Genomic DNA, 27104 nt, shown 5'->3' with positions numbered 1-27104 from the left:
CTGCCCACACAAAGCCTTGGGCCTAATATAAAAAAAGTTTAATTCCATTTTTACTCTGTCTCTAGACTTTCAGCAGAGAAACAAGGCCTTCAGGGGCTGCTTTCCCAGCAGGAATATTTGGAAGAGAAGATGAAGACATCTGGCTCAAGAATGCAGTAATAGAAAAAGCAAGGACCGAATCTGGGAACTTGGGATGGGTTTTATGGAAATAGGTGTATTTTAATATATATGTAGTGACTGTATATTAGTGATACAGTGATAGATTCATGTGTCAATGTAACGAGTTATCACCCGCTGGATCTCAGGCCTGAATAAATTATGCTATGCTAAACACCAAATTAGTGTTAAAGAGTCTTATTCTAATATTTTGGGCATTTGGTGACAGCCGAGGCTCACAGAACCAAGGATCCATCTGTGACACTTGGAACCTCATGGAACAAAGGGTCCATTGTGATGCAGTGGAATGCCATGGAACCACAAGTCCATTGTTTCAGAGCCAGGCCTCATGAACCCAGGAGACCATTGCTGACAGTATGGAAGCTCCTGGAACTATGGGGTCATTGTGAGAGTTTGGGGCTGCATGGAACCAATGGTCCATTGTGACACTGCAGATCCTTCTGGAATTAAGGTTGTCATGTTATGCTATGGAAGGTGATGGAACAAAGGATCCATGGTGACACTGTGGAACTCAGATCATTGTTGACAGTGTGAAAGCTCATGGAACCAAGGGTCCATTGTGACACAGCAAGGCCTCATGAAACCAAGGGTCCATTGTGGCTCTGTAGGGTTTCACAGAACTGATAGTGGAGCCCTGGAAAAAGTTAAAGATAGAATCTAAAATGTTAAGCTTTGTGTTTTCACAGATCAACTGCACCTGTGTAAGCAGTATAAATTATTTAATTGTTAGATGTGATGATTGTTTAGTAATTAAATATAATAATTATATAACCCTAAGAAAAATAATGAGAAACTATGTTGGAAATTCAGAGGGGGGCTAAATCTATGTATACAATAGAAAAATATAAGTTTATTAATTAACATGAAAGTTATATAATGATAGAATATAAAAACACGATCATTTCAGATGTATGGTTGGAATCAGGTTTGGGTAATACCCCGATTCCCAGAGCTCTTTAAGAAAAAGCACCGCATATATTCCCTCCGTGATTATGTGTTTTTGTATGCTAACAGAACCAAGGAGACCATTTGGACACTGTGGGGCCTCATGGAACCCCTGACACTAACACAGCAGGGCCACATGGAGCCAAGAGGCCACTGAAACACTGAGGAAATTCATGGAACCAAAATCTATTGTGATGCAGTGGAACCTCATAGAACCAAAGGTCCATTGTTAAACTGTGAGGCCCTGTGGAACCAATAGGACCATGGTGACACTGTGGTGCTCCATGGAACCAAGGGGCCATTCTAAATCTGCTTTGCCTCATGGAACCAAGGGGCCACTACAGCCCTGCAGGGCCTTGTTGAGCAAAGGCAGCCTTGTGACACTGCAGACCCCTTGGAACCTAGGGTCCATTGGGATATTGCAGGGCCTCTTGGAACCACAGAGACCATTATGAGCCTTTGAAAGCCATTGTTACGAAGGGACCATTGTAGGACAGCAGGGCCTCATGGAATCAAGGGGACCACAGTGACGCTCTGGGGCTCCATGGGACAAAGGGGCCATTCTGACACTGTGGAACCAAGGAGACCATCGCTGTGCTACGGGGCATCATGGAACCAAGGAGGCATCGTGACACATGGGGTCTCGGGGAACCAAGGGACCATAGTGGCACTGCAGGGCCTCATGGAACCAAGGGCACAATAGTGACACTGTAAGACTCCAAGGGACCAAAGGGGCATTCTTAAAGTGCAGAACCAAAGAGGCCGTTGTGACACTCTGGGGCATCATGGAGTAGAGGGTCCATTGTGAAACAGCACAGCCTTGGGAAACAATGGAGGCCATTTTTACACTTTGAGGCCTTATGAAGCCAAAAGGCCATCGTGGCACTTTGCATCCCCATGGAACCAAGGAGTCCATTGTGACACTATGAGGCCCTGTTGGGTCAAAGAGCAATTGTGACACTGTGTGGCACCATGGAACCAAGGAGAAGATTGCGACACTTACAGGGCCCCATGGAACAAAAGATTCATGGAACAATGTAGGACTCAAGGAACCAAAGGTTCATTGTGACATTGCAGGGACATGGAATACAGGAGACCATTGTGACACTTCAAGGCCTCAATGAACCAAGGAGACCATTTTGAGACTGCAATATATTCTATTGAAAACAATGCAGAGATAATTAATTTGTCCTGGTTACTTTTCCTGATATAGATTGATAGCAATGTCCAATTGATATTGATCCCCAGGCCCTTGTAATGCAGTCAGAACAGATATGAAAGTCAAGACCCTTAATGGCTGACAATAACACTTTGTCCCCACCCTCTCCCCACCATTTTCCTCATCCAAGCCATGGCGCTCCTATGGATCAGGAATGGTGTGCCCGGCAGAAGCAGGACAGTGATTCTTCCCCTATGCTCAGCACTGGTTGGGCAGCAATTCAAGTGCTGTGTCCAGTTCTTGGAGCCCTGGAGTGGGCAATAGGAAAAAATTTGTACGAGGAAAGAGTAAAGAAACCAAAGGTGAAGCAGGAGAAATGCTGAGGGCAGTTTGGGGGTGGCTGCCAGGCAGCCCTGGCTCTGAACAACAGCATCTGCAGTGGGACAGGAAACTCCCATCTGATGGGAACAAACTTTCTGGCTGACTGCAGAGGCCAGGACAAAGCTGAGTGGCTTTGCTGCTGTCCCCCAGCCCTTGCTGGCCCCAGGGGCTGATGGCATTTGTGTTCCCTCAGGTTCATGTCCCCACAGCTACAGCATGGGGGTGCTCCCCCTGCTGTGTGCAATGCAAACAGGGGCTCCTGAGCCAGTGCTGCCATGTCTGTGCCTGCAAGGATGGGGCTCCTGTGTGAGCTGGGGAGAGGCCAGGGCTGTAGAGGGGGGACGTTGTTGTTGGCAGCTCCATCAAGATGGTCTGGAATGCTGCCTCGGGCTGTCCAGCGCACTGGGGTGGATCAGCCCCTGATCTGCGGCTCCTTCCCATCTACTCCAGGGCCCTTACAGAGCCCCAGCCATGCTGTTTGCCCCCAGCCTGCCCACAGACAGCCTGGGGCTGCTCACGGGGCTTTTCTGTGCTGAGCATTGGCCTGGCTGTGCTCTTGAGAGAGCCTAGGCAATCAGCCTGAAGTCCCCAGGGCCCTGGCCTGAGGTGTCAGCGCTGCCCCAGCAGTGCCCATGGCCTGTCCCTGCTGCAGCCCCGGCACTGCCACCCCCAGGGCTGTGCCCGGCCCCGAGAGCACTCAGGCCCTGCAGCAACCCCAGGGCCACCAGGGCAGCAGGGCAGGGCCACGGCAGCAGCACTGGCAACACAAAGTGCTGCTTCTGCTGGGCACAGTGGCTGGGCCAGCCCTGATCTGCCCCCAGCTCTGCACACAGACGTTGCTGCTGCAACTCCAGAGAAGGCAACAAAAGGGCATCTCTGCAGAAAACTCTGCCGGGACATCCTTTAGTTCATTTATAGCCACTGAGAGTGCAGCACCTCATTGACATAGTGGGTGGCCACAGGGAAGATGGAGAGAAACAAAATGAGAAATGGCATCAATAATGATATTTCTCTGTGAACAATATAGTGGGGCTTGACAGCTAGTTTATAAGGAAAGCTGAATTAATAGATGAAATAAAAATTGATGATTTAAGAGTCTATCCATAGCAAGGAAGAAGACAAGGCATCAGCATGGAAACAGATTAGAAAAGATACATGCAAATTATTGTAAGTTAGACTAGGTGCATGCATAAATGTGTATATGAGCCTTATTTAATTTCTGTAAAACTTTTGTGAATTTTATTGATACTAATAGCTTTACTCCAATGAATATAAGAAGTTATTGTGATGTAATTAATGACTTAAGATGGTGCTTTCTAAAAAGCATATAAACTAGAGAACACACAATATAAAAACCTTTTCTTCCTTGACCCAAGTCACGTGTGCGTAGGTCACATCCAATCCAACAATATCAGACATGATTAAAAAAGTAAAACAAAGCCAAAATGAAACCAACAAGAAGTATCTAAAATGACTTTTATTACAAGTGATTGGCAGAAGTTGGCCAGAAGTTTAATGTTTCCAAAACCATCCAGTCACCACTCTCCACACTGCAGCCTTGAGATCCTGGTTCCTCAGGCTGTAGATGAGGGGGTTCAGGGCTGGAGGCAACACCAAGTACAGAACTGACAGGGCCAGATCCAAGGATGGGGAGGACATGGAGGGGGGCTTCAGGTAGGCAAATGCTGCAGTGCTGATGAACAGGGAGACCACGGCCAGGTGAGGGAGGCAGGTGGAAAAGGCTTTCTGCCATCCGTGCTCTGAGAGAATCCTCAGCACGGTCCTGAAGATCGGAACATAGGAGAAAGCAATTAACACAAAACAGACAAATGCTAAAGAGATGGAAAAAACAATAGCCTTAAGTTCCCTGAGGTAGGAATTTGAGCAGGAGAGCTTCAAGATCTGGGGGATTTCACAGAAGAACTGGCCCAGGGCATTGCCATGGCACAGGGGCAGGGAAAATGTATTGGCTGTATGCAGCAGAGCACTGAGAAAGGCACTGGCCCAGGCAGCTGCTGCCATGTGGGCACAAGTTCTGCTGCCCAGGAGGGTCCTGTAGTGCAGTGGTTTGCAGATGGATACGTAACGGTCATAGAACCTGATGGTCAGGAGGAAAAGCTCTGCTGAGATGAAGAACAGAAAGAAAAATAGCTGAGCAACCCATCCTGAGTAGGAGATTTTCCTGGTGTTCCAGAGGGAATTGTGGATGGCTTTGAGGACAGTGGTGCAGATGGAGCCCAGGTCGCTGAGGGCCAGGTTGAGCAGGAAGAAGAACATGGGTGTGTGTAGGTGGTGGCCGCAGGCTACGGCGCTGATGATGAGGCCGTTGCCCAGGAGGGCAGCCAGGGAGATGCTCAGCAAGAGGCAGAAGTGCAGGAGCTGCAGCTGCCGCATGTCTGCCAATGGCAGCAGGAGGAAGTGGCTGATGGCGCTGCTGTTGGACATTTCCTATGATGCCTTGGCATGGGGATCTGAAATAAAAGGAATCATGGAATAATTTGGTTTGAGAGGACTTTCAATATCCCAGCACAGCCTGGGGGCACTTTCCCCCCACTCCCTGCCCAGGGCTCTGCTGCCAGAGCTGTCCCTGTTAGCCGCTGCTTCCCTGTGCCCAGGGCTGGACCCTGCCAGTGCTGCCAGAGCCCAGCTCAGCCCTGGGGGCTCAGCTCTGCCCTGCAGACCCCTCCCAGCTCAACTGCCCAGGGGCAGCTCTGGCTCTGCAGGCTCTGATGGCGACGTCAGAGCAACGCTGAGGAGGCTGGAAAATTGACACTGATGCTGCCTCTAAGGGGCCCTGGACTGATATCTGTCACTGCCTGGTTTATTCAGATCTGAGAAAAAAATTTTTTTTCTCCTGCTGGACTGATAGATGAATATCTGTTTGCGATTTCACACTAAGGAAACCCAGAGCAGTAGATTAAAAAAGCAAGATTTTCCCTTTTATGTGCCCCCTGCATTTCTGTTCTTCCTCTATAATCTGCTTGGAAATATTCTGCAGTTAAATGCCATGATGCGAGCAGTCCTGAACAATGCAGCATCCTCACCACACAAGGAGAAAACTTCCAAGCCTTGCCAGCTGCCTCCTCCCACCCAGACCTTGTCCCCCAGTGCTGGGAGCAGCTGCCAGGGCTGGCTAAGAGCTGTCCCTGGCAGGCAGCAGAGTCCCTGCCCCAGCACAGCGCCCTGGGCTGCAGGACCCTGCTCTGCAGGACAGCCCTGGGCACCCCTGGCTGCTCTGCACAAGAGACAATCAGAGAATGTACTCACAGGGTCTGTAGGCATTGGGATGTTCCAGCTTGAGGAGATCACTCCAGGAGCTGCAGCTGCATTTTCCTGCAGCCAGAGGTTCCTGTGCCAAGGGCTGGCAGTGATTGTGCCCCAGGCACTTCTCAGCACCTTCCCAGCCCTGACTGATTGAAGCTCTCTGTGCCTCTGTGCTGTGCCCGGAGGGGCTGCAGGCAGTGCCCCAGCCCTGCTGGGCTGGCAGAAGAGCTGCTCACCAACAGAAATGTGCTTTTGAATCTCTTCTTGCTTACCCAGATTTGCCTCTGTGCCAGGAGCCCAGCCCAGCTCAGCAGCAGAGACACAGCAAAAGGACGTTAATGAGCCTCTGGGGCTTTGTGCTCAGGCCCTGAACATCAGTCCCTGAGAGGGAGCTGAAGAAACCTCTCCAGAACTCCAAGGCAGAATCCAACTTCAAACTTTCTTGGACTTTTAATGGGTCCCACCGCGTGAGACAACAGAGAAAGTGTCCCCAGGCCCCAGGCAGAGCAGAGAATTGGAGGCAGTGATGACAGGTGGGGACAAAGAGAAGCCAAGTGTTGGTGCCCTGGGGCACAGCAGCTGGGTCTGTGCCACCAAGGGCTGTGAGGAGCCTCACCTTGTCCTGAGGCCCTGGGGCCTCCTGGCACAGCTCCAGCCAGACTGGGTACTGTCAGCCCTTTGTCCTGCCCTCAGCATCCCCCCCTAGCCCACATCTTAGTAGCTCAAGGATCTGCTGGAAGGAGTCCCTGGGGAGCCTTGCTCAGCAATAGCCCTGGGGGCTCCTAATGCTCCCTGCAGGGACTGCAGTTTCTTCAAAGGACTTTGGGTTTGGCTTTTGCCTTGGAGTCTCTGAGAGGTTTTTGCAATCCTGGCCTCCAATTATCTGCTGTAATTAGTCCCTGGAGAGGCTTTGTCAGTAACAACACTCAGTGGGGCTCGTTAATACTTCAGGGTATGTCAGTTTTTTAAGGTACTTGGTGTTTTCCTTTTGATACAGACTCTATGAGAGGTTTCTGCAATCATGGCCCCAATTATCCGCTTGAATTAATCCCTGGAGAGCTTTGTACTCAGTAGGGCTAATTAATGCCTTGAGATACTCATGGTTTTTAAGGTACTTAAGAATACTTTTAGGTGCTTAAAAGGATTTTCCTTCCCACACTGATCTCTGAGGGATGTTTGTGCCATCCTGACTGCCAGTTCTACAAGGAGTCCATTAGGAGCCTGTGTTGGGTGTCTTCCCCTTTTCTGTTTTACAGCAAAGATGGAACTGAAAGAATTTTACAAGGCTTTCTTAAAGCATCCAAACAAACATGGGACAATTAACAATGCAACAACAACCACTAAGAGAATTAATAGTCCTGTTTCAACTAGAGATCATCCAACCCTTTAGCCGCTTGGATTGGAAGTGTTTATTGAACGAGTCTTTGTTTTCCACTTGAAGCTTTTTAAACTATTCCTTCAGTACCTGAATGCTCTTGTGGATGGGCTCGTTGTGGCTGGAGAGGTTCATGCAACACATGCCCTCAGAGTCTACACAGCCATGCCCATGTGCCCAGAGTAAAAACTCTATTGCTGTTCTGCAAGATGGCATGTCTGATGGTCTTTATGTCTGAGAGTAGGCCACTCAATGTGAGGGAGGTAGCATTGGTTTGCTTCTTAACAGGATGCTCTAATTTTCTTAAAGCTTTAGCTGCAGCCACCCAAGACAGTCCAAACTGAGTGTGCTACCATCTGATACCTGGATTAAAGTTTGCAATGCCATCTCTTTGATATAATCCTATACTTCTCTGGGGATACCTGCTGCTTGATCATCTGTTAGGCTGTGTTGTCCTTCTCCAGCTAGATGGTTGATTGTCAATTCCGCCCTTGCCACATTATTAGCATATTCTGCTATGAAGTGATTTAGTAAACACTTCCATCCTCCTTCCCATAGGGTGTATTCCATAGGCAACAACAACATGGTCAGAAAATATTTTAAATCGTACGGGGTTAAAACATGTGCTGTAAAAATGGCCCTCATTAGGCCATTAAAACAAGGTAAGTCTTTCCTATGATCTTTAGCTGCCCTACACAGATCCTTGATTTCCTCATAAACCAATGGCTGATACCTGGGATTCTGCCCCCTTCTTTCATAACATACGGAGGAAATGAGGAGCTTTGAGACTATTTGCCAGTCCCCTTCCTTAACTGCTTCTGTCCGGATCCGTTCCGAGGGATCTTGTGGAGTTTAGGGGCGAGGTGGCTCTGGTGAATCCTTCTGAGAAGGAAGAATAACTTGGAGCAGAAACATTCGGATTAGAAAATAGTGTGACAGTTGGGCTTAGTATCTTTGATCATGGGGTTGTATTGTTGTCAGAGGGCGAGGCAAAGGGCACTGCCATTTTGTCAGGTGTTGAGGAGGAAGGGCCTTGATCTACGATGGTGGACTTCAAGGGTGGAGTTCTGGAGGCATGGCCCAGAGTGAAGGTTGAATAATTGACAGTGGGGCATGACATGCAGTTGTGGGAATGGAGTCTGGAGGTTCATTTAGGGTGGAAGAGAAGGTTGTGATAGCAGGAAGTGGAGGCCCCAAGATGGAGGGAGGATGTTTGGGCGCCCGAGCCACATTCAGGCTCCTTCCATCTTGAGTCTCCAGGGCATGATGCTCCAAGACCGTGTGGCCATTTCCATCTTGGACCACTGTGGAAGGTCTGAAAAAGGCAGGTTTGAGGGGAGGTCCTGAGTTAGGAGTGACCCATGGATTGAGTTTTCAACACACTGCTTGCTGATGAAGGATCTCAAGGATGGTGTGGAAGATGGGGAGTATGCAGATTCAGGGTGGCTCTGGGTGCAGTGAGGTCCCTTTTGATTGAAAGGTTGCACAATTTAACTTCCACTGAGACCCAAAATTCAGTGGTATGTATTTCATCAGCAGAGGCATCTGGAAAATTTTTAATGATCCACCTCATTATTAATTTTATTTTATTATTTGAAAATATTTGGTCATGATCAGTGAGAATTAAAGCATCCATATATGCTCCTTTCTACTGTGGACATCTGGCTGCCCATTTTTCTCTTTTGCTGCCTTATGGGAAAGAGCCATCAGCACACCCCAAATCAATTATGGGACTTGGGTGAATGTTGTAAAATACAGTGGCAAAATGGGCAATAAATGTCTTGCATTTCCCCAAACCCACCTGCAATCCTATGCAGGCGAAACCGTCGTTGTTCCTGCCGATTCTAGGCAAGGCCCCTCGAAGAATCGACGAATCCGCTGGGCCCGGCACAATCCATAATCCCAGGGAGCGCTGGCCTATCCATCATCTAACCCCAGCTGACATGACTGACACAGGGATCCCTGAATGTCAGGGTCCCTCTTCAGGCACCAAAGGTCACATTGAAGGGGGTTGCAAAAAACCTCTCTGGTTCCCTGACTTCAGGGCGAGGGTGGCAAAAATGAAAAGGAGCAGGATCAATGGAGTTTTTTAAAAGGAACTTTAACAATAGGGTGAAAAACAATAAACATGTAGAAGTTGAGCACAGTATGAGGGGCAGGATCTAAAGACCCGAGACAAAGGGGAAGCAACAGCATGTACACTTGGGAGTAGAACACTCTAGAACAATAACCCTGTAGGGGAAACAAGTAACCAGTAGGGGAGTAGAACTTGGACAAATTAGCATAACAACACTAAAGGCTCACGGGGGAACTCTCAAGCTCACCCTAAGTTAGACAAATGATTCCCAGGGCTTGAAACTCGTGCCCAGTTCTTCCGGGGTAAAATCTGGCTGACTCTGAGTTACAACTGGGCTAACTCCCACATCGTTGCTTTGCTCTGGCCCTTTGGGACCATGTGGCCCAACAGAGCCACAATGATATCCTGGGTTCCACAAGGCTCCACAGTGTCACAATGGTCCCTTGGATCCATGGTGCTCTGCAGTGTCACAATGGCCCCTTCATTTCACAAGGCTACCAAGTGTCACACTGATCTCAATAGGAGGGAAACCATGGAGCCCCATGTTTCAGGAACTGATGAACAGCAACCACCAGAGGCCAAGGCAAGCCTGACCTGTCTGTCCTGGCAGGTTTGCTTGGAGCAACTCTTGGATATTTGAAATTATGAATGTGGAGTCCTAATTTAAAGCATTTGTGCCTGGAAAAGAGAGATGGAGGTTTTTTTCATGAAAACAAATGTACAGAGCCCTTTCCAGTGTTTGGAAAATAGGTGAGTGCTACCATTTAGGAGTTAAAGATCAGCCAGACTTGTCTGTCCTGGCAACTTTTGTCTGCGAAGAATCTGTTATTACATAAAAATTTGGAGGTGTAATCCTAATTTTGGCCATGGATTCCTGGAAAAAAAAGGATAGTTCTTTTCCATAAAAAGAAGACCCCAGAGCCCCAGTGTTTCAGGGGCAGATGGAAGTGGCCTTCCACATTCCAAGGTCAGCCAGATCTGTCAGGTGACCCCTGGGAGGCCAAGGCAGCCACACCTATTTCATGTTCCCTTGCTTCCACAGGGCCCTGCAGTGTCACAATGGCTCCTTGCTTCCATGAGGGCTTGCAGTGCCACAACGGTTGTCTTGCTTCCATGATGCCCTAAGGTGTCATAATGGCCCCTTGATTACACAAGTCCTTAAGCATCTTAATGGTCTCCATGGTTCCACAAGGCCCCACAGTGACATAATGGTCTATTGGATCCATGAAGCCTTGCTGTGTCCAGTGGCCCCTTGGTTCCATTGAGGGCAAGTAGTGCAACAATGATTCTCTTGGTTCCTTAAGTTCCCATAGCGTCACAATGGCCCCTTCCTTCCATGAGGGCCTGCAGAGTCACAATGGTCTCCATGATTCCATGGGGCCCCACAGTGTCACAATGGTCTCCATGGATCCATGGTGCCCTGCAGCATCACAATGGCCCTTTGGCTGCACGAGGCCCTGAAATGCAACAATGGCGTCTTGGTTCCACAAAGCCCTGCTGCTTGACACTGGCCCCTTGGGACCATGTGGCCCAACAGGGCCACAAAGATGTCCTTGGTTCCAGGAGGCCCTACAGTGTCACAGTGGCCCCTTGGATCCATGGTACCCTGCAGGGTCACAGTGTTCCCCTTGGTTCCACAAGTTCCTACAGTATAACAGGTTCCACAAAGGCTTGCAGTGTTACCATGGCCCACTGGTTTCAAATCCTCCACAGTGTCACAATGGTCTCCATAGGAAGGAAACAACCAAGCCCTAGTGGTGCAGGGGCAGATGAGAGGCAGTCACCAGAGGCTAAGGCTTCCCAGACTTGACTCGTATGGGCAGATTTTGTCTGGGAGTAACCCTTGGATATAGAAAATTTTAGATGCAGAATCCCAATTTTGGCCATGGATGCCTAGACAAGAAAGACAGTTCTTTCCCATAGGAATAAAAGCACAGAGCCCCAGTGTTTCATGGTCATATGAGAAGTGGCCCTTGACATGTCAAATTCAGTGGGACCTGTCAGACAGACCCCAGGAGTCCAAACCAGGCAGACCTGTTCCATGTTCCATTGACTTCATGGGTCCTAACACTGTCACAATGGTCTCCTTGATTCCATGAGGTCTGGCAATGTCACAATTGCTTCTTGGTTCCATCAGCCCCATCAGAGTCACAAGGGTCCATTGGCCCCATGCAGCCCCGCTGTGGAACAATGACTCCTTGTTTCTATTTTAAATCTATCACAATCAAACCACAGTTTGATCATTGATCCTTGCTTCCATAGGGCCTGTGATTTGCACAATGGTCTCCTCGATTCCATGATTCCTTGATTCCACAGTCTCAGCATAGTTTCCTTGGATCTCCATTGTCACAACTGACCCATGGCTCCATGAGGTTCCATAGTGTCAACGTGGTCGCTGTCAGAGGCTGGATGAGATCGATGTCCTAAGACACCTTGGGATGCTCAGAATGCCCGTGTGGGGCCAGGGCCGGGTCAGGCCTTGGTTTGTGGTGGGACTGAGCCCCAGCCCTGGCCTGGCAGAGCTGTCAATCACACAACAGGAAGTGATGCTGACCCAGTTCTAATTAGCCCAGCTGTTAATCAATCAATCACACACTTAGCAGCTGGTGCTACCCTGGCTCTGATTGGACAAGAAACTAGCAGTCCCACCCCAGGGGTGGGCACATGAAGGCCCAGGGGTTTAAAAGCTGGAGCACAAGGCCAGCCCAAGGTCTGGATTCTGCCTTCTCCTGGTGTTCTTTTGTTAGTGATGTTGGAACCCCAGCAGTTAGTCCCTATATGTGTGTCTTTCTATGGATCTTCTGTCTTTCTGTTGTTCTTCATTTTTTTCTCCTTCTAATCCTACTTTCCTGGAACATTTTTTGGTAACTTCACATGTTAAGGATTTTTAGGTTAAATGTGTGGGAATCCAAGGCACAGGGAATATTTCTCTGTCTGCTCTGAGGGGTCCTGACCCCCAGAGAAACCCTGCCTTTAACCTTCACCCATGGAGAGGACTTCCAGGACTTTGAGACAGATTAGAATTTACCAAAGTGTGAAATAAATTAAAAGGTTGTACACTATGTCCCTTGGGTGAGAAATTTATCTTTTAGGATTTTTAAGGGTCGTCTAGATAGGAAGCAAGATGGAGGAATTTAGATGCAGTCCCTTTCATCTTCTTCATCTACTCCATGTTCTGCAGTGTTGGTGGCACAGAGTCATTGGTCAAGGAAAGCACAGTGCAGAGATTATATGGACAGTCAAGGGATGAGTTATTGGTTGATAAGGAGAGATAGTAGATGTTTTAAGAGTTAATTGGATGAGATAACTTTTAAAGACCTTGAAACGGAATATTTTGGGGCCATTTTGAGGTGTATTTCCAGCATGCTAAGCCTGATGTGGACAGCAATGCAAAACTTGAGAAAAGATAACAATAAACTAGAAGCTGAAGATAAAAAAGGTCCTGTGCATTTCCTTTTTCCTGGCACTGAACTGCTCCAGGAAGGTTTCCCCCATCCAGGCAGCCCCCAGAATGGCCAAGGTAAAACCAACATCAATAACTGGTACCGTGACAATATTTATAGTAAGTTGTTTTTTCCATAAAGTTGTTTACTGAAGGATGTTGCCTTAATTGGCCAATCATGTGAAATCTGTGGATTAAATGACCAATGAGGTACACCTGTAGCAAAGCAAGGTATAAAAGAAAAGTATTGAAAAAATAGGTGGCTTTTAGCCCTTAGATGTCTGATCCGAGTCTATGTAATCTCAAATTCAACAGTGACATTTGGGGATCCTTTCTGCAACTCGTGAGCCAACAGGGGCTTCTCTAATAAACTTTGCCTGAAGCTCCCACTCTGCCCATGACAGGAACCCCTGTGAGTGTCTGGGACATCCCGGCTCTTTGGCAGCCTGGAGACTCCTGGGATGTCACCATGAAGCCCGCGTGAGTGCCTGTGACAGATCGGTGCCTTCGCAGCCCAAGGTGCCCTGGGATGTCACCATGGAATGGCTGTGACTGGCTCTGACCACAGGGCTCTTTACCATCCTCAGAAAGCCCTGGGAGGTCTCCATGGAGCCCCTGTCTCTGCTTGTGACATTCCAGCTCTTGAAAAGCCTGGAGACTCTTGGAAAGTCCCTATGGAACCCCTCTGAGGGCCTGTGACAAATCTGATCTTTAGCACACAACCATCACCAGCCCTCTGTTGCTATGGTCAGTTTCCATGGCAGCTCCATGGAGACCCCATGCCAAGGGTGGTTGCCATGGACACCAGCTCAGGCCTGCAGCCACAGCCCGTTGCCATGGCAACCATTGGCAGTCCCATCCCCAGGCTCATGGGATCCCAGAACCACAGAATTGGCTGAGCTGGGAGCAACCCATCAGGATCCTCCAGTCCAACTGCTGTCCCTGCACAGAACACCCCAACAATGCCAGCCTGGGCCTGGCAGTGCTGTCCAAACACTGCTGGAGCTCAGAGAGCCCTGGAGCTGGGACCCTTCCCTGGAGAGCCTGGGCAGGGCCCCAGCAGCCTCTGGGCAAAAATCTTTTCCTGACATCCAACCTGAGACTGCCCTGACTCAGCTGCAGCCGTTCCCTCCACTCCTGTCCCGGGGCATCAGAGGGAAGAGGTTCCCACAGCCCCAGCCAGGGACCCACTCCCAAGGCTGTTGCCATGGCCACCAGGGCTGGGACCAGCTGGGATGCTCGGTTCCATGGGCCGGGCTTCAGGAATGGGATTCCCCAATTTCCTGCTCCTGCTAAAACCGCGCTGCCCTCACTGCCCTCCCACATCCCATGGAAAGCACAAAAGGCAAAGATCCCGGGCTGGGGTAAGAACGATTTATTGGGAACAGCAACGACATAAGGAAGAAATGGAACAGAAATTATATTGATACCAGAAGGGATAAGAAAAACTATTTACAGGGAAAACTAAACACAATTCACTGGGTCTTCCTGGCCACAATTTCTCCTTCCTGGAAATTTCACCCTTCTCTTCAGGGAGAGAGAGAATCCCTTTCCTGCCCCTAGCAATGACCTGAGGTGGGAGTAAATGTAATGACAGGGCCATGGCCAGACCCTCATGTTCTTCCATCCCACATCATATCATTGGCAGGGGCAGGAAAAGGTACAGCTGTCTTCCCAGCATGGATCACAGGGAAAATGGGTCCCCAGGGCTCTTCCCAATGTGGGTTCTCCAACGGGGGATAAAGCTGGAACAGTGCATGAACTCTTCCTGCGGTTAGGGCATGTGCAGGGTTTCTTTTACTGGTGACTCCGTTGGTGTCTGGTAAAGTGAGAACTGCTGGAGAAGCTCTTCCCACACTGGGGACACTCATAGGGCCTCTCCCCAGTGTGGATGCGCCGGTGGGTGATGAGGGAGGAGTTGTGCTTGAAGCTCTTCCTGCAGGCAGGGCAGTGGAAGGGCCTCTCATCTGTGTGAATCTGCTGGTGCTGGACGAGATGAGAACTGGTGTGAAACTTCTTCTGACACTCAGGGCACTTGTAGGGCTTCGCCCCAGTGTGGGTCATTTGGTGGATGATCAGTTGGGGCCTCCTACTAAAGGTCATCCCACATTCACCACACTTGTACGGCCTTTCCCCAGTGTGGATCCTCTGGTGGCAGCTCAAGAGAGACTTCATACTGAAGCTCTTCCCACATTCATAGGGCTGTTCTCTGGTGTGGGTCTTCTGGTGGGAGATCAGGTTAGAGTTCTGGCTAAAGCTCATCCCACATTCCCCACACTCGTAGGGCCTCTCCCCTGTGTGGATGCGCCGGTGGCTGAGGAGGGTGCAGTTGCGCTTGAAGCCCTTCCCACAGCCAGGGCAGCGGAAGGGCCTCTCCTCTGTGTGAATCTGCTGGTGCTGGAGGAGACTGGAGCTGGTCTGAAACCTCTTCTGACACTAGGGACACTTGTAGGGCCTCTCCCCAGTGTGGATGCGTTGGTGGGTTATGAGGGCAGAGCTGTAGCTGAAGCCCTTCCCACACTCCCTACACTTGTAGGGCCATTCCCCAGTGTGGATCATCTGGTGGCTCATCAGGGTGCTGCTGTGCCTGAAGCTCTTCTCACACTCCAAGCACTTATAGCGCTTCTTCCGATCATGAAGCTTCTCATGGACCAGCAGCTCTGAGCTTTGGCTGAAGTTCTGTTCACCTTCCTGGCTCAGGGTGGGTCTTTCCTCCTGAGAGCACCCTGGGCTGGCTTTGGAGCCCCTTTTCTGTCGCAGACATTTCTCCACAGAAATCCTTCCTTTCAGATTTCTGTGTCTTCTGGAAGGCAGAGGCCTCAGAAGAGAAGGTAAACAATTGTTATCAGCTGCTGTGGAATGCAATAGGATTCACCTTGATTGGCTCATTTTCTATGTTTATACTTAAGAGCCAATCATCAGTTCAAGCCAGGGGACTGAGTCCTTGGCCACAACTTTGTTGTGGGTTTTTTTCTATCTCTTTTTAGCTTAGCTAGCAGCTCTGCAAAACCTCTCTCTATATTCTTATTAGTATAACTATAATTTATTATATCGTATATTAATAATTTAAGCCTTCTGATCAAGATACAAGATTCACCATCTCTCTCTCACCAGCTGCGGCCCACACAGGTCGCAGTAATATCTGGTGACCCCTCGTGTCAGAGCAAAAATTAATCTGATAAGACCAGAGGAGCAAAATTGCTGCACTGGGTAAAAATCCTGTATGTGTGGCATTTGATGGTTGCTCTGAAGTGATCAGAAAGTGGATTCAAGCCAGGAGCTGAAGAACTGAAGATTTGGACAGAGTTCACAGCCAAGGCTGACCACAAAGAGAACCTTCTTCTGGAAAACCATCAGGAAAGATGATGGAAAAGAGCAGCAGACCTGTGGAGCTGGCCAGAGCAAGCTGGACTCTTTCAAAAGGTACTGTTCACTTTTCTATCCCTGATGAACCAGCCCTTCGTAGCTTGTGGCTGTTTGTATGGCGGACCCATGCCTTGCCAGAAGAGATTCAATTCTCTCCTTCAGAGGAAAAGCTCATAGCCCTCTGGAAATATTGGTGCAGAGAAGATGGTTTTTGTCAGAAACAGATATCTATGGGTTCTTTAGATGGGCAAAGCTTTTTGGGTTCTTTGCTGATATTCTGTATGCTTTAGATGTTTTTGTCTGGGAGTGCATGGACTCCATTATCCAGTGCGTCTACATTGAGGGACGTGTCCTGCCTTCCATCTACCCAGCATTTATAAAGCTTTTCCCAGTCCTGAAACGCAGAGCAGCTTGTTTTCAATGGATTTCTAACTGTTATGGCCAAGCTCCGTTTCCACCGCCCTTGGCAGAAGACCCGGTGGGTGACGACTTTGGGCTTTTTCCCCCCCCCCCTGCTTCGCGGCGGGGGGGGCCGAAACTTCGCGGCGCGAAGAAGTTTTTTTTACTCTTTCTCCGGAGCATGCTCAGATGGAGTGTTCTCCTTCCCCCCCTTCTCTCTCTCCGGGGGGATGGGAGCGGCCGCTCAAGCCAGCGCCGGCCTCTCAGTCTCCGCCTTCAGAGATGGGGGCGGCACCGGTCTCCGAGGTTTCCTCCATGGCCCTGCTAGAGCTGTCACTCCAGGAGATCCCGTCTCCGCCTCTCCAGGAGGTCCCGCCCGCGGTTTCACCGGCCTCCCTGCCCCCGCCAGAGCCTGTGTCGGAGAAGGCAGAAGAGACAGCACTTTCGACGATTGACCTGTTGCTAAGCAACAGCGACGCTCCGCCGTCTCTCTCAGCTCCGCTGCTGCCTGTTTGCACTGCGACGGCGACTGTGACTGCGCCTCCGCAGCGGACCCCGGAGTCAGCAGCAGAAAACGCCGTTGAACCCGCGGGACCCTTGGAGCAGCCCGCGGCGGATCCCACGCTCAGCGCGGTTCCCCCCCCAGTTCCGGCTCCCTCCCCGATGCTTCCACCGGACGTCCCAGCAGTCGCTCCGGAGGGGGGTCTCTCCTTCCGTGCAGCGGGGGCTGCCCGCCAGCTCACTGTTGTGGCAGTCCAGCTGCCGGCTTTCAAACTCGGCGGTTTGGGGGGTGGTGTTTCGGTTGCTGTCCCATGGAGGCAGCCATCTCTGCTGCCCCTCTTGTGCCCTAGCGGCGAGGGGGAGGGGGCTCCCAAAAGTTTTGCCTTTGATCCCCAGCCCAGTGGGGGTGGTGCCGTGATGCTGTGGGAAACAAACTTTCCCAGACCCGAGATGAAGATTCTCGGGGCAGCTTCTATTTCCCTGCTGCTGGCATGCCTCAGTGGTTTAGGGGAAAGGAAGCGTCTCACTACCCGTGCTGCCATTGTGCTGGCAGCAGGGTTCAGGCCTGCAGGAATGCACTCAGCCAGGGGACTGAGTCCTTGGCCACAACTTTGTTGTGGGTTTTTTTCTATCTCTTTTTAGCTTAGCTAGCAGCTCTGCAAAACCTCTCTCTATATTCTTATTAGTATAACTATAATGTATTATATCGTATATTAATAAATCAAGCCTTCTGATCAAGATACAAGATTCACCGTCTCTCTCTCACCAGCTGCGGCCCACACAGGTCGCAGTAATACTCTTCCTGTGGGATCTTTGAGGCATTTCCTCCCTGTTGGAATTCTGCACCGTGGCACTGCTCAAAACGGCCTCTTCCACAAGGTTCTGTTGGGGGAATTTGTCCTTCTTGGTCTCCATCCTCATCTCCTTCCCTGGGGAGGAAGGACAAGGAGAGGATGGGATTTGCCTCCGTGCCAGAGGGAAGGGGAAGGAGATCCCCCCAGTGCATCCCCGGTAGTATGGTGTTGGCAGCAGGTTTGTCCTGCAGCTGGGGACTGTGCTGTGCTGGGAGATGGAGCAGGAGAGAGGGGGAAAGGGGCACTGACTTCCTCCTCGCCTGCCTGGGTGTCCTGGGGCATCTTCCTCTTCCTTGCAGTCTCTCCCTCCATCTGGCTAACTGTTAGGAATGGGAAATCCTGTTTTGGGAGGAAAACAAGGAATGAGCACACTAAATTTTGCACTGGATTGAAGGCAAACCTGGGAAAGGGTCTAAGCCAGAATTCCAATTCAAAAACAAAATTAGGAACAAGGCGATGATACAGAAACCCTGCCCTAAACTGACAGAGTCAGGATATAACCTGACACCCTGTTGGTCAGGGTGGTGGCTGCAGTCCTATTAAGTGGAACTCTTGGAACTTGGACACAGGTTCCTCTGACCAACTTATGGGAGAACTGATGAGGAAAATGGCTGTTGTAGGTGGCCGATGACAAAGAAAATATTTTGTTGTCCTTCCTTGAAAAGTTTGTTAAAATCACTGGGGGAAAGGGAGCAAATGATACCAGTGAGACTGACACGGTTCATTCACCCCATGGTGAGGAACACAAGGCTGTTATGAATCCTACAAAAAGCCCAGCTCAAGTAGCTAAATTCCCAAATAACTCTGGAATTCACAGGCTTGTGTTCTTTGCCAAATGTGAGAATCATTATTCTCTTCATCCCTGTCACCTTTGTGACAGCTACACAGAGTTTCCCCTTCCTTTTAATAATCTGTATTGGGCCTAATTTCCACTTTTCTTTTCTTCAAACCTGCCAGTAGCTGAGGTGGAGCTGTGCAGGAACCAATGAAACTTGGAATTGCCACAGAAATTCTTCTATTGTCAGTTTATTCCTTTTTGGGATTTGTTTGCATTTCCATCACATGTGACTCTCTGGAAAATCAAATATTCATCAAAGTATTTTATATAGGATCAAGTTTGATTTCTGCCTAGTTTATTTTGTCCAGTGCCCTGGGGATGCTCAAGGGGTCTCTTTGCCTCTTGCCCTGGGGGATGCTCAGGAGGAATTTGTTGGGATTGTCTCTCTCCCTGTCACCCTAGCCCATGCCCTGTGGGTGTCCTTGTCCCTGTCACCCAAGGCCATTCCCCAGGGGATTGTCCCTGTCACCCCAGGCCATTCCTCAGGGGATCTCCATCATTTCTTACCCCAGGAAATGCCTGGGGGGTCTCCCTCCCTCTCACCCCTGTGCCAGGGGGTGCTTGGGGCAGTCTCTGTCCCTCTCAGCCCAGGGGATTCTCGGGGGTCTCTGTCCCCTCACCCTGGGGGATGCTCGGGGGTGTCTCCATCCCTCTGGCCTCAGGGAATGCCTGTGCAGAGCTGGGGACCAGGGGATCTGTGTCACTCTCACCGCTGAGGGTGCTCGGGGCTGGGGGGGCTCTCTGACCTTCTCACACCTGTGGAGGCCAGCGGGGTCTCTGTCCCTCTCTGCTCTGCTGTGACCCCACCCAAACATCATCAGGGTCAGAGGGACAGAGACACCCACAAAGCCCCAGAAGGGCTGAACCTGGGATTTTGTTTGGGGCTGAGGATTTAGGAAGGGGCTGGAATTGGGGCTGGGTTGGAGTTGTGGCTGAGATTTGGATTAGAGCTTGGATGGGGGTTAAGGCTAGACATGGGATTGGCTTTAGGGCTGGGGTTGGGATAGATGAGTTTGGGACTGAGATGAGAATAAATTCAAAATGGTGAGTGTGTCTAAACTTGGAGTGAGGCTGAGACCAGGATCAGGGTCAGGTTTGGGATTGAGCTCACCGAGAGTGGGACAGGGGGGATGTCACAGTGGGAAGGTTTGGGGAAATCCTGGTTTGGGGGTAAAACAAGGTGTAAATGCCTTGGGTTGGGATTCCTCCCATCCACGTCCATTTCCAGAAGACACCTGATGTCCAAAAATCAAGAGTGAATAAAAAAAAGCCATCAGGAGTTTCCCATTTCCAGTCTCATCCCTCTTGGGTTATGGTTGGTCCCCCATCTCAGGGCTGGTGGGGATTCCATCGGTCCTTGGGATCCCTCCTCTCCAGGGTCCTGCTTTTGGATTCTGGGAGGTTCTGGGGACCCAAGGTCCCCCTCACCAGACTCCCCTCAATCCAGCCACTTGGGGTTCCCCCTTCTTTCCACCACCCTGTCCTGGTTTGGGGCAAATTTGGTTGAAACCCTCCAAAAAGAGTTTCCTCTAGAATGCCGATTCAGCAGCCCACCCTCAGCCAGTCCGGGAAAATATTTCTGGGGAGAAAAGTGGAAAAAAACTTTATTTTACAGGCAAAGCATTCACCAGCACAATAATGGAACAATACTGAAGAACAAAACTTCCTGCTGCTCCAAAATAGATGACAAACTCCAAAAGTCCCTCCTTGGGTTGTAGCTCCGGGCACTCAGCATCTTATCAGTGCCTTATCAGTGTCTTATTAGTCTCTTATCAGTCTATTATCAGTTTATTATCAGTTCTGTCCAGCGCTGGAAATGCCTAGGCCCAGGCTTATCCCGGTGGGCCTCAGGGAGGAGCTGCCGGTGGTATTCTGACTGTTCAGTCCAGAGCAGGTTTAAACAGCTCCAAAGAAAAAGAAAGTCCAGGGAACTTCTCTGCCTCAGAGATCTAAAAACTAACTAAAAGCAAAGGAGAGCTCTGTCCTGCTGTCTGTCCATCCAGAAGCCGGAATGTGGAGAAGTGAGTGCAGTTTCTGAAAACAAACTGCTGCTTCTTCCTCCTCCCTTTCACTCTCAGAACCAGCCTTAAAGGTGCAGAACTCATTTCTGGGCTAAACAGACCGATGGGGTACGAGCATCATGAAGTCACCCCATAACACCCCTTTCAGGGTCAGGGGGTTCTGTCCCTGCCTCATCTCCGGTCTGCCGGGGGTCTCCCAGCTCCGGTATCGCCCCTTCCCCTCTCCCCGCCCCGGGGCTCCCCCATTCCACAGCCCTGGCTCTCACGGGGATCCCCAAAACCAATGTCCTGCCCCGTTGGTACCGGGCCATCCCCACGTGGACTCCCCGGGACCCTTCCGAGGGGTGATTGTGGCTCGTCTCCCCCCGAAAAAGCTCGTCTTAGGGAGCCCGGAGATATCCGGGGCTGGAGTCCGGGATCTGCCGGCACCGAACACTCTTCAAAAAATCCTCCCGGAGACCCCTGGCTGGAGTTATTTGGGAATTTAGCTACTTGAGCTGGGCTTCTTCTGGGACTTTCAGCAGCCTAGTGTTTTTCACGTTGGAGTGAAGGAACCGTGTCAGTCTCACTGGTATCATTTGCTCCCTTTCCCCCAGTGATTTTAACAAACTTTTCAAGGAAGGACAACAAAATATTTTCTTTGTCATCGGCCACCTACAACAGCCATTTTCCTCATCAGTTCTCCCATAAGTTGGTCAGAGGAACCTGTGTCCAAGTTCCAAGAGTTCCTCCAGAGAGAACCACAACCTCCTCAGTGGAGCAAACCATGCTGTTGTCAAAGGCACTTGGGGTCAGAGAACAGTGCCCTGAACCCCCTATGGCAAAATAATGTCACAATCTGGTTAAGAAAACTGTTGGAGAGATTCCTCTGCCCCAATTAAGGTGCTAAAAAGACCAAATCCAAGGTGGATTTTATTGAACAGTAAATGTGAGGTAGAGAGAGAGATGGAAAGAAAGAGAAAAGGGAGTAGAGCAAGGGAGTGACAGGGACAGAGACCTCCCCTGGGGCAGGGCAAGTGTGACAGAGTCCCCTGTGTGTGTGCCCTTCCCAGGGTGAGGGTTTTACACCTGAGCCAGTTTGGGTAAGGGGGGTGGTGTTCACCCCCTGAGCAGTGATTACCCCACTGTTTCAGGTTGCAATGCAAGATGTAAACCAAATGCATGTTTTCAATCCCCATCTTCATCAACTGCTATAAACAGGTGGGGCAATGTTCTTTATCTCTTCCATGACTCACCCCTGACAACACCCTCCAGGGGAGATATCTCCTGTGAATGGGCCACTGAGTGCTACTGCAGGACTGATGAAATTCCATCATCCTATTGTGGGATGCTTCGCCCAGGGGGAGGATCCAAGCATTCCTACCTGGATATAAGCTGAGCCTTGCAACACCAGGAGCATCTTGCCTGCTGGATTCCCAGAGGACAAGAGCTCCATAACCACCACTGGACCTTCAGAAGAAGACCAGACCCTTCTACAGCATCACTGCTTGGACAGAATCACGTTCATCACTCCAACAGGACTGCAGCCACCACTTAATAGGACTGCAGCCACCACCCTGACCAACAGGGTGTCAGGTTATATCCTGACTCTGTCAGTTTAGGGCAGGGTTTCTGTATCATCGCCTTGTTCCTAATTTTGTTTTTGAATTGGAATTCTGGCTTAGACCCTTTCCCAGGTTTGCCTTCAAACCAGTAAAAAAACCAATGTGCTCATATGTTCTTTTCTGCTGAAAACAGTAAAAAAAACAATGTGCTCATCTGTTGTTTTCTGCTGAAAACAGGATTTCCCATTCCCAAACATTTGCCAGATGGAAGAGGAGGCTGCGAGGAAGATGAGGACACCCAGGCAGGCGAGGAGGAAGTCAGTGCCCCTTTCCCCCTCTCTCCTGCTCCATCTCCCAGCACAGCACAGTCCCCAGCTGCAGGACAAACCTGCTGCCAACACCATACTACCGGGGATGCGCTGGGGGGATCTCCTTCCCCTTCCCTCTGGCATGGAGGCAAATCCCATCTTCTCCTTGTCCTTCCTCCCCCAGACAAGAAGCTGAGGATGGAGACCAGGGAGGAAAAACCCCCGCGTAGGAAGAACCTGGAGGAAGAGGCTGTGTGAGGGAGTCCAGGAACCGGAATCCAACAGGGAGGAAAATCCCCAGAGATCCCACAGGAGGAGGGGCTGCAAACCCAGCCTAGTGTGCTCTGAGTAGGAAAGACCCAGCCTGAGCCAGGAAGGTGGACAGAGCTTCAGACAGAGCTCAGAGCTGGTGGTCCATGAGCAGGTTAATGATGGGGAGAATCCCCACAAGTTCTTGGAGTGTGGGAAGAGCTTCAGGCAGAGCAGCACCCTGATCAGCCACCAACGCATCCACACCGGGGAATGGCCCTATGAATGTGGGGAGTGTGGGAAGGGCTTCAGCTACAGGTCAGAACTCATCAGGCACCCACGCATCCACGCTGGGGAGAGGCCCTACGAGTGTCCCCAGTGTCAGAAGAGGTTTCAGACCATCTCCAGTCTCCTCCAGCACCAGCAGATTCACAGAGAGGAGAGGCTCTTCCCCTGCCCTGAGTGTGGGAAGGGCTTCAAGAACAACTCCCACCTCATCAGGCACTGGTATATCCCCACTGGAGAGAGGCCCTACGAGTGCCCAACCTGTGGGAAGAGGTTTCAGAGCAGCTCCAATCTCCTCCTGCATGAGCAGATTCACACAGAGGAGAGGCCCTTCCGCTGCCCCAACTGCGGGAAGGATTTCAAGTAAAAATCTACCCTCATCACCCACCGGCGCATCCACACTGGGGAGAGGCCCCACGAGTGTCCTCAGTGTGGGAAGAGCTTTTCCAGCAGCTCTCACTTGACCAGTCACCAACGGAGGCACTGGTAATGGAAGGCCTCCAATGCCCCAAGTGCAGGAGGATTTTGTGCACTGCCCGAACTTAAATAATTGGATTATCCACGTTGGGAAGCGCCCTGATGATACATGTTCACCATGATCCGTGCTGGGAAGACACATGTACATTTTCCTGTCCCTGCCAATGACATGATGTGGGATGGAAAAACATGAAGGTCTGGCCATTGCCCTGTAATTACATTCACTCCCACCTCAGGTCATTGCCAAGGGCAGGAAATGGACTCTCTCTCTCCCTGAGGAGAAGGATTAAATTTCCAGGAAGGGGAAATTGTGGCCAGGAAGACCCAGTGAGTCTTATTGAGTTTTCCCTGCAAACAGACCCTTCTGTTATCAATATTGTTTCTGGTGTTGTTTGTTCCTTATGTCGTTGCTGTTCCCAATAAATCGTTCTTATCCCAGCCCGGGATCTTTGCCTTTTGTGCTTTCCATGGGATGTGGGAGGGCAGTGAGGGCAGCGCGGTTTTAGCAGGAGCAGGAAATTGGGGAATCCCATTCCTGAAGCCCGGCCCATGGAACCGAGCATCCCAGCTGGTCCCAGCCCTGGTGGCCATGGCAACAGCCTTGGGAGTGGGTCCCTGGCTGGGGCTGTGGGAACCTCTTCCCTCTGGTGCCCCGGGACAGGAGTGGAGGGAACGGCTGCAGCTGAGTCAGGGCAGTCTCAGGTTGGATGTCAGGAAAAGATTTTTGCCCAGAGGTTGCTGGGGCCCTGCCCAGGCTCCCCAGGGAAGGGTCCCAGCTCCAGGGCTCTCTGAGCTCCAGCAGCGTTTGGACAGCGCTGCCAGGCCCAGGCTGGCATTGTTGGGGTGTCCTGTGCAGGGCCAGCAGTTGGACTGGAGGATCCTGATGGGTCCCTCCCAGCTCAGCCAATTCTGTGGTTCTGGGATGGGGCTGCCTATGGTTGCCATGGCAACGGGCTCTGGCTGCAGGCCTGAGCTGGTGTCCATGGCAACCACCCCTGGCATGGGGTCTCCATGGAGCTGCCATGGAAACTGACCATAGCAACAGAGGGCTGGTGATGGTTTCCATGGAAACTGACCATAGCAACAGGGGTTTGTGATGGTTGCCATGGAAACTGACCATAGCAACAGAGGGGCTGGTGATGGTTTCCATGGAAACTGACCATAGCAACAGAGGGCTGGTGATGGTTGCCATGGAAACTGATCATAGCAACAGCGGGCTGGTGATGGTTGCCATGGAAACGGACCATAGCAACAGGGGTTTGTGATGGTTGCCATGGAAACTGACCATAGCAACAGAGGGGCTGGTGATGGTTGCCATGGAAACTGACCATAGCAACAGAGGGCTGGTGATGGTTGCCATGGAAACTGACCATAGCAACAGAGGGGCTGGTGATGGTTGCCATGGAAACTGACCATAGCAACAGAGGGCTGGTGATGATTGTGTGCTAAGGATCAGATTTGTCACAGGCCCTCAGAGGGGTTCCATGGGGACTTTTCAAGAGTCTCCAGGCTTTTCAAGAGCTGGAATGTCACAGGCAGAGACAGGGGCTCCATGGAGACCTCCCAGGGCTTTCTGAGGATGGTAAAGAGCCCTGTGGTCAGAGCCAGTCACAGCCATTCCATGGTGACATCCCAGGGCACCTTGGGCTGCGAAGGCACCGATCTGTCACAGACACTCACGCAGGCTTCACGGTGACATCCCGGGAGTCCCAAGGCTGCCAAAGAGCCGGGATGTCCCAGACACTCACAGGGGTTCCTGTCATGGGCAGAGTGGAAGCTTTAGGCAAAAGTTTTATTTCTTTATTGGAGAAACTCCTGCTGAGACTTGAGGTGCAGAAAGTGTACCCAACAGCCACCATGGATCCTCAAACCCCTGCAGGGTTCCTAGACTAAAATTTCTTCTAAGAGAGGAGACTGGGAACAGTTGGATCCAATCCCAGCCCAAGAATTTTTTAAAGGTTTAGGTGTCAAAGATTGGACAAGTGGAATTGAACTTTAACCCAATTTGTCCCACAGGATTAATGATGGAATACCAGATATATTTATATAAATACAGCTCTGATTGATTCTGATTATGATCGGACAGAAAGATTTTCACCTCAGTTATTTACTCCACAGTTCAGGAGCTTTATCAATTATTAGAATATAGTGCTCTAGGAAGCAATTTTGAAGTCAATAGATTGGTCTATGACATCAGAGAGTTTGTTGTGGAAGTCACTGAGCAGCTACAGCATCATAGAGGGTATTCTGTGACATCACAGAGCAGGCTGTGGCACCATGGCATGGCCTGATGACATCATAGAGGGGGCTGTGAGGTTCAAAGTATGTGATATGACATTAAAGAGTGCCAGTATGACATCACAGTAAAGGTCTCGTGACATCACTGAGGGGTTTGTGACATCACAAAGCTGTCTGTGACATCATAGTGTGAGGCAATAGAGCAGACTCTGCCATCATCGTGGGTGGCTCTGTGACATCAGAGAGTGGGTTGTGAAATCACTGGGTGGCTGTGTAACATCATAGAGCAGGTTGTGACATCACAGAGACCTCTGTGACATCAAAAGCAGATGTAGCACATCATAGGATGACATCTCATAGTTAGCTGTGTGAGATCACAGGGGCTGTGTGAGGTCCCTGGGGAGGTCACTCTGCCCCAGCCCCCCTCACAGCTCCCCCCAGAGCAGTCCAACCCTGCTCTTGCACAGCGGGGTCCCCTGTCCCCAAGGGTCCCCCCGCCCCCGGCCCCGCAGCCTCCCCCAGAGGATGTTTCGCGAGATCGACTCCAGAGCCTGACTCGGGGACGGGGGGCTGGGGCCCTGGGGGTGGCACAGGGGGACAGGGACCCTCCGGCAGCGTCCCTGTGTCCCCAGGGCCAGAGCCTGGGCCAGGGCTCCTTCATCCTGCTACCAACGAGGCCTTGAGAGTGCTGAAAATATCCCCAGCAAGGGAGCAGCAAAAACCAGATTTAATATTAAGGTGCAGCAGCACAAAGTTCATTGGCAAGAGTCACTCTGCTCCTGACTGGACACTTCAGGCACACCAAAGAAACAAAGCAGCAACAAAACCAAACAGAATCCAGGCAATCAAACCAGAAATGAGCTGAGAACTCTCCCAGTGTGAGTGAGACACAAGGACAGCGAGGGCAAGGATAAAATGAATAAAGAAATAAAAGCTTGACAAAGGTCAAACTTAACAGGACTTCACTGATACCTTAACCTTAACTGATGCCTTCAACTTCACAATTTAGGAAAATAACAGCACTTAATAGTATTTAACCTCACTTACAACCAATGACTTAAGGATTTATTAGTGGAATAACAATAAACAATATTCAACTTAGCTTATAGCATAGTAAACTTTGCAAAAAAACCCCTCTTAATACCATGTAACTCAACTTATTTGTCATGATGTAACCTTACTTACAGGCCTGACTGACTCAGCT

The 27104-nt window shown here is 50.4% G+C and overlaps 1 protein-coding gene across 1 annotated transcript in view; it reads right to left on the bottom strand.

The window, feature by feature from the left end:
• Window positions 1-18001, bottom strand: part of LOC132076981 (zinc finger protein 883-like) — a 123459-nt gene extending 105458 nt beyond the window's left edge. Inside the window, 4 exon segments of the mRNA XM_059478418.1 lie at window positions 14677-15511; window positions 15932-15972; window positions 17042-17181; window positions 17853-18001. Of these exon segments, the coding sequence (XP_059334401.1) occupies window positions 14677-15511; window positions 15932-15972; window positions 17042-17181; window positions 17853-18001 (1165 nt within the window).
• Between the last annotated feature and the right edge of the window lie 9103 nt (window positions 18002-27104).

The sequence above is a fragment of the Ammospiza nelsoni genome, chromosome 9 (genome assembly GCF_027579445.1).
Source record: "Ammospiza nelsoni isolate bAmmNel1 chromosome 9, bAmmNel1.pri, whole genome shotgun sequence".
Lineage (NCBI taxonomy): Eukaryota > Metazoa > Chordata > Aves > Passeriformes > Passerellidae > Ammospiza > Ammospiza nelsoni.
The sequence above is the reverse complement of the archived record's forward strand: the minus strand, read 5'-3'. Positions and strand labels throughout refer to the sequence as shown.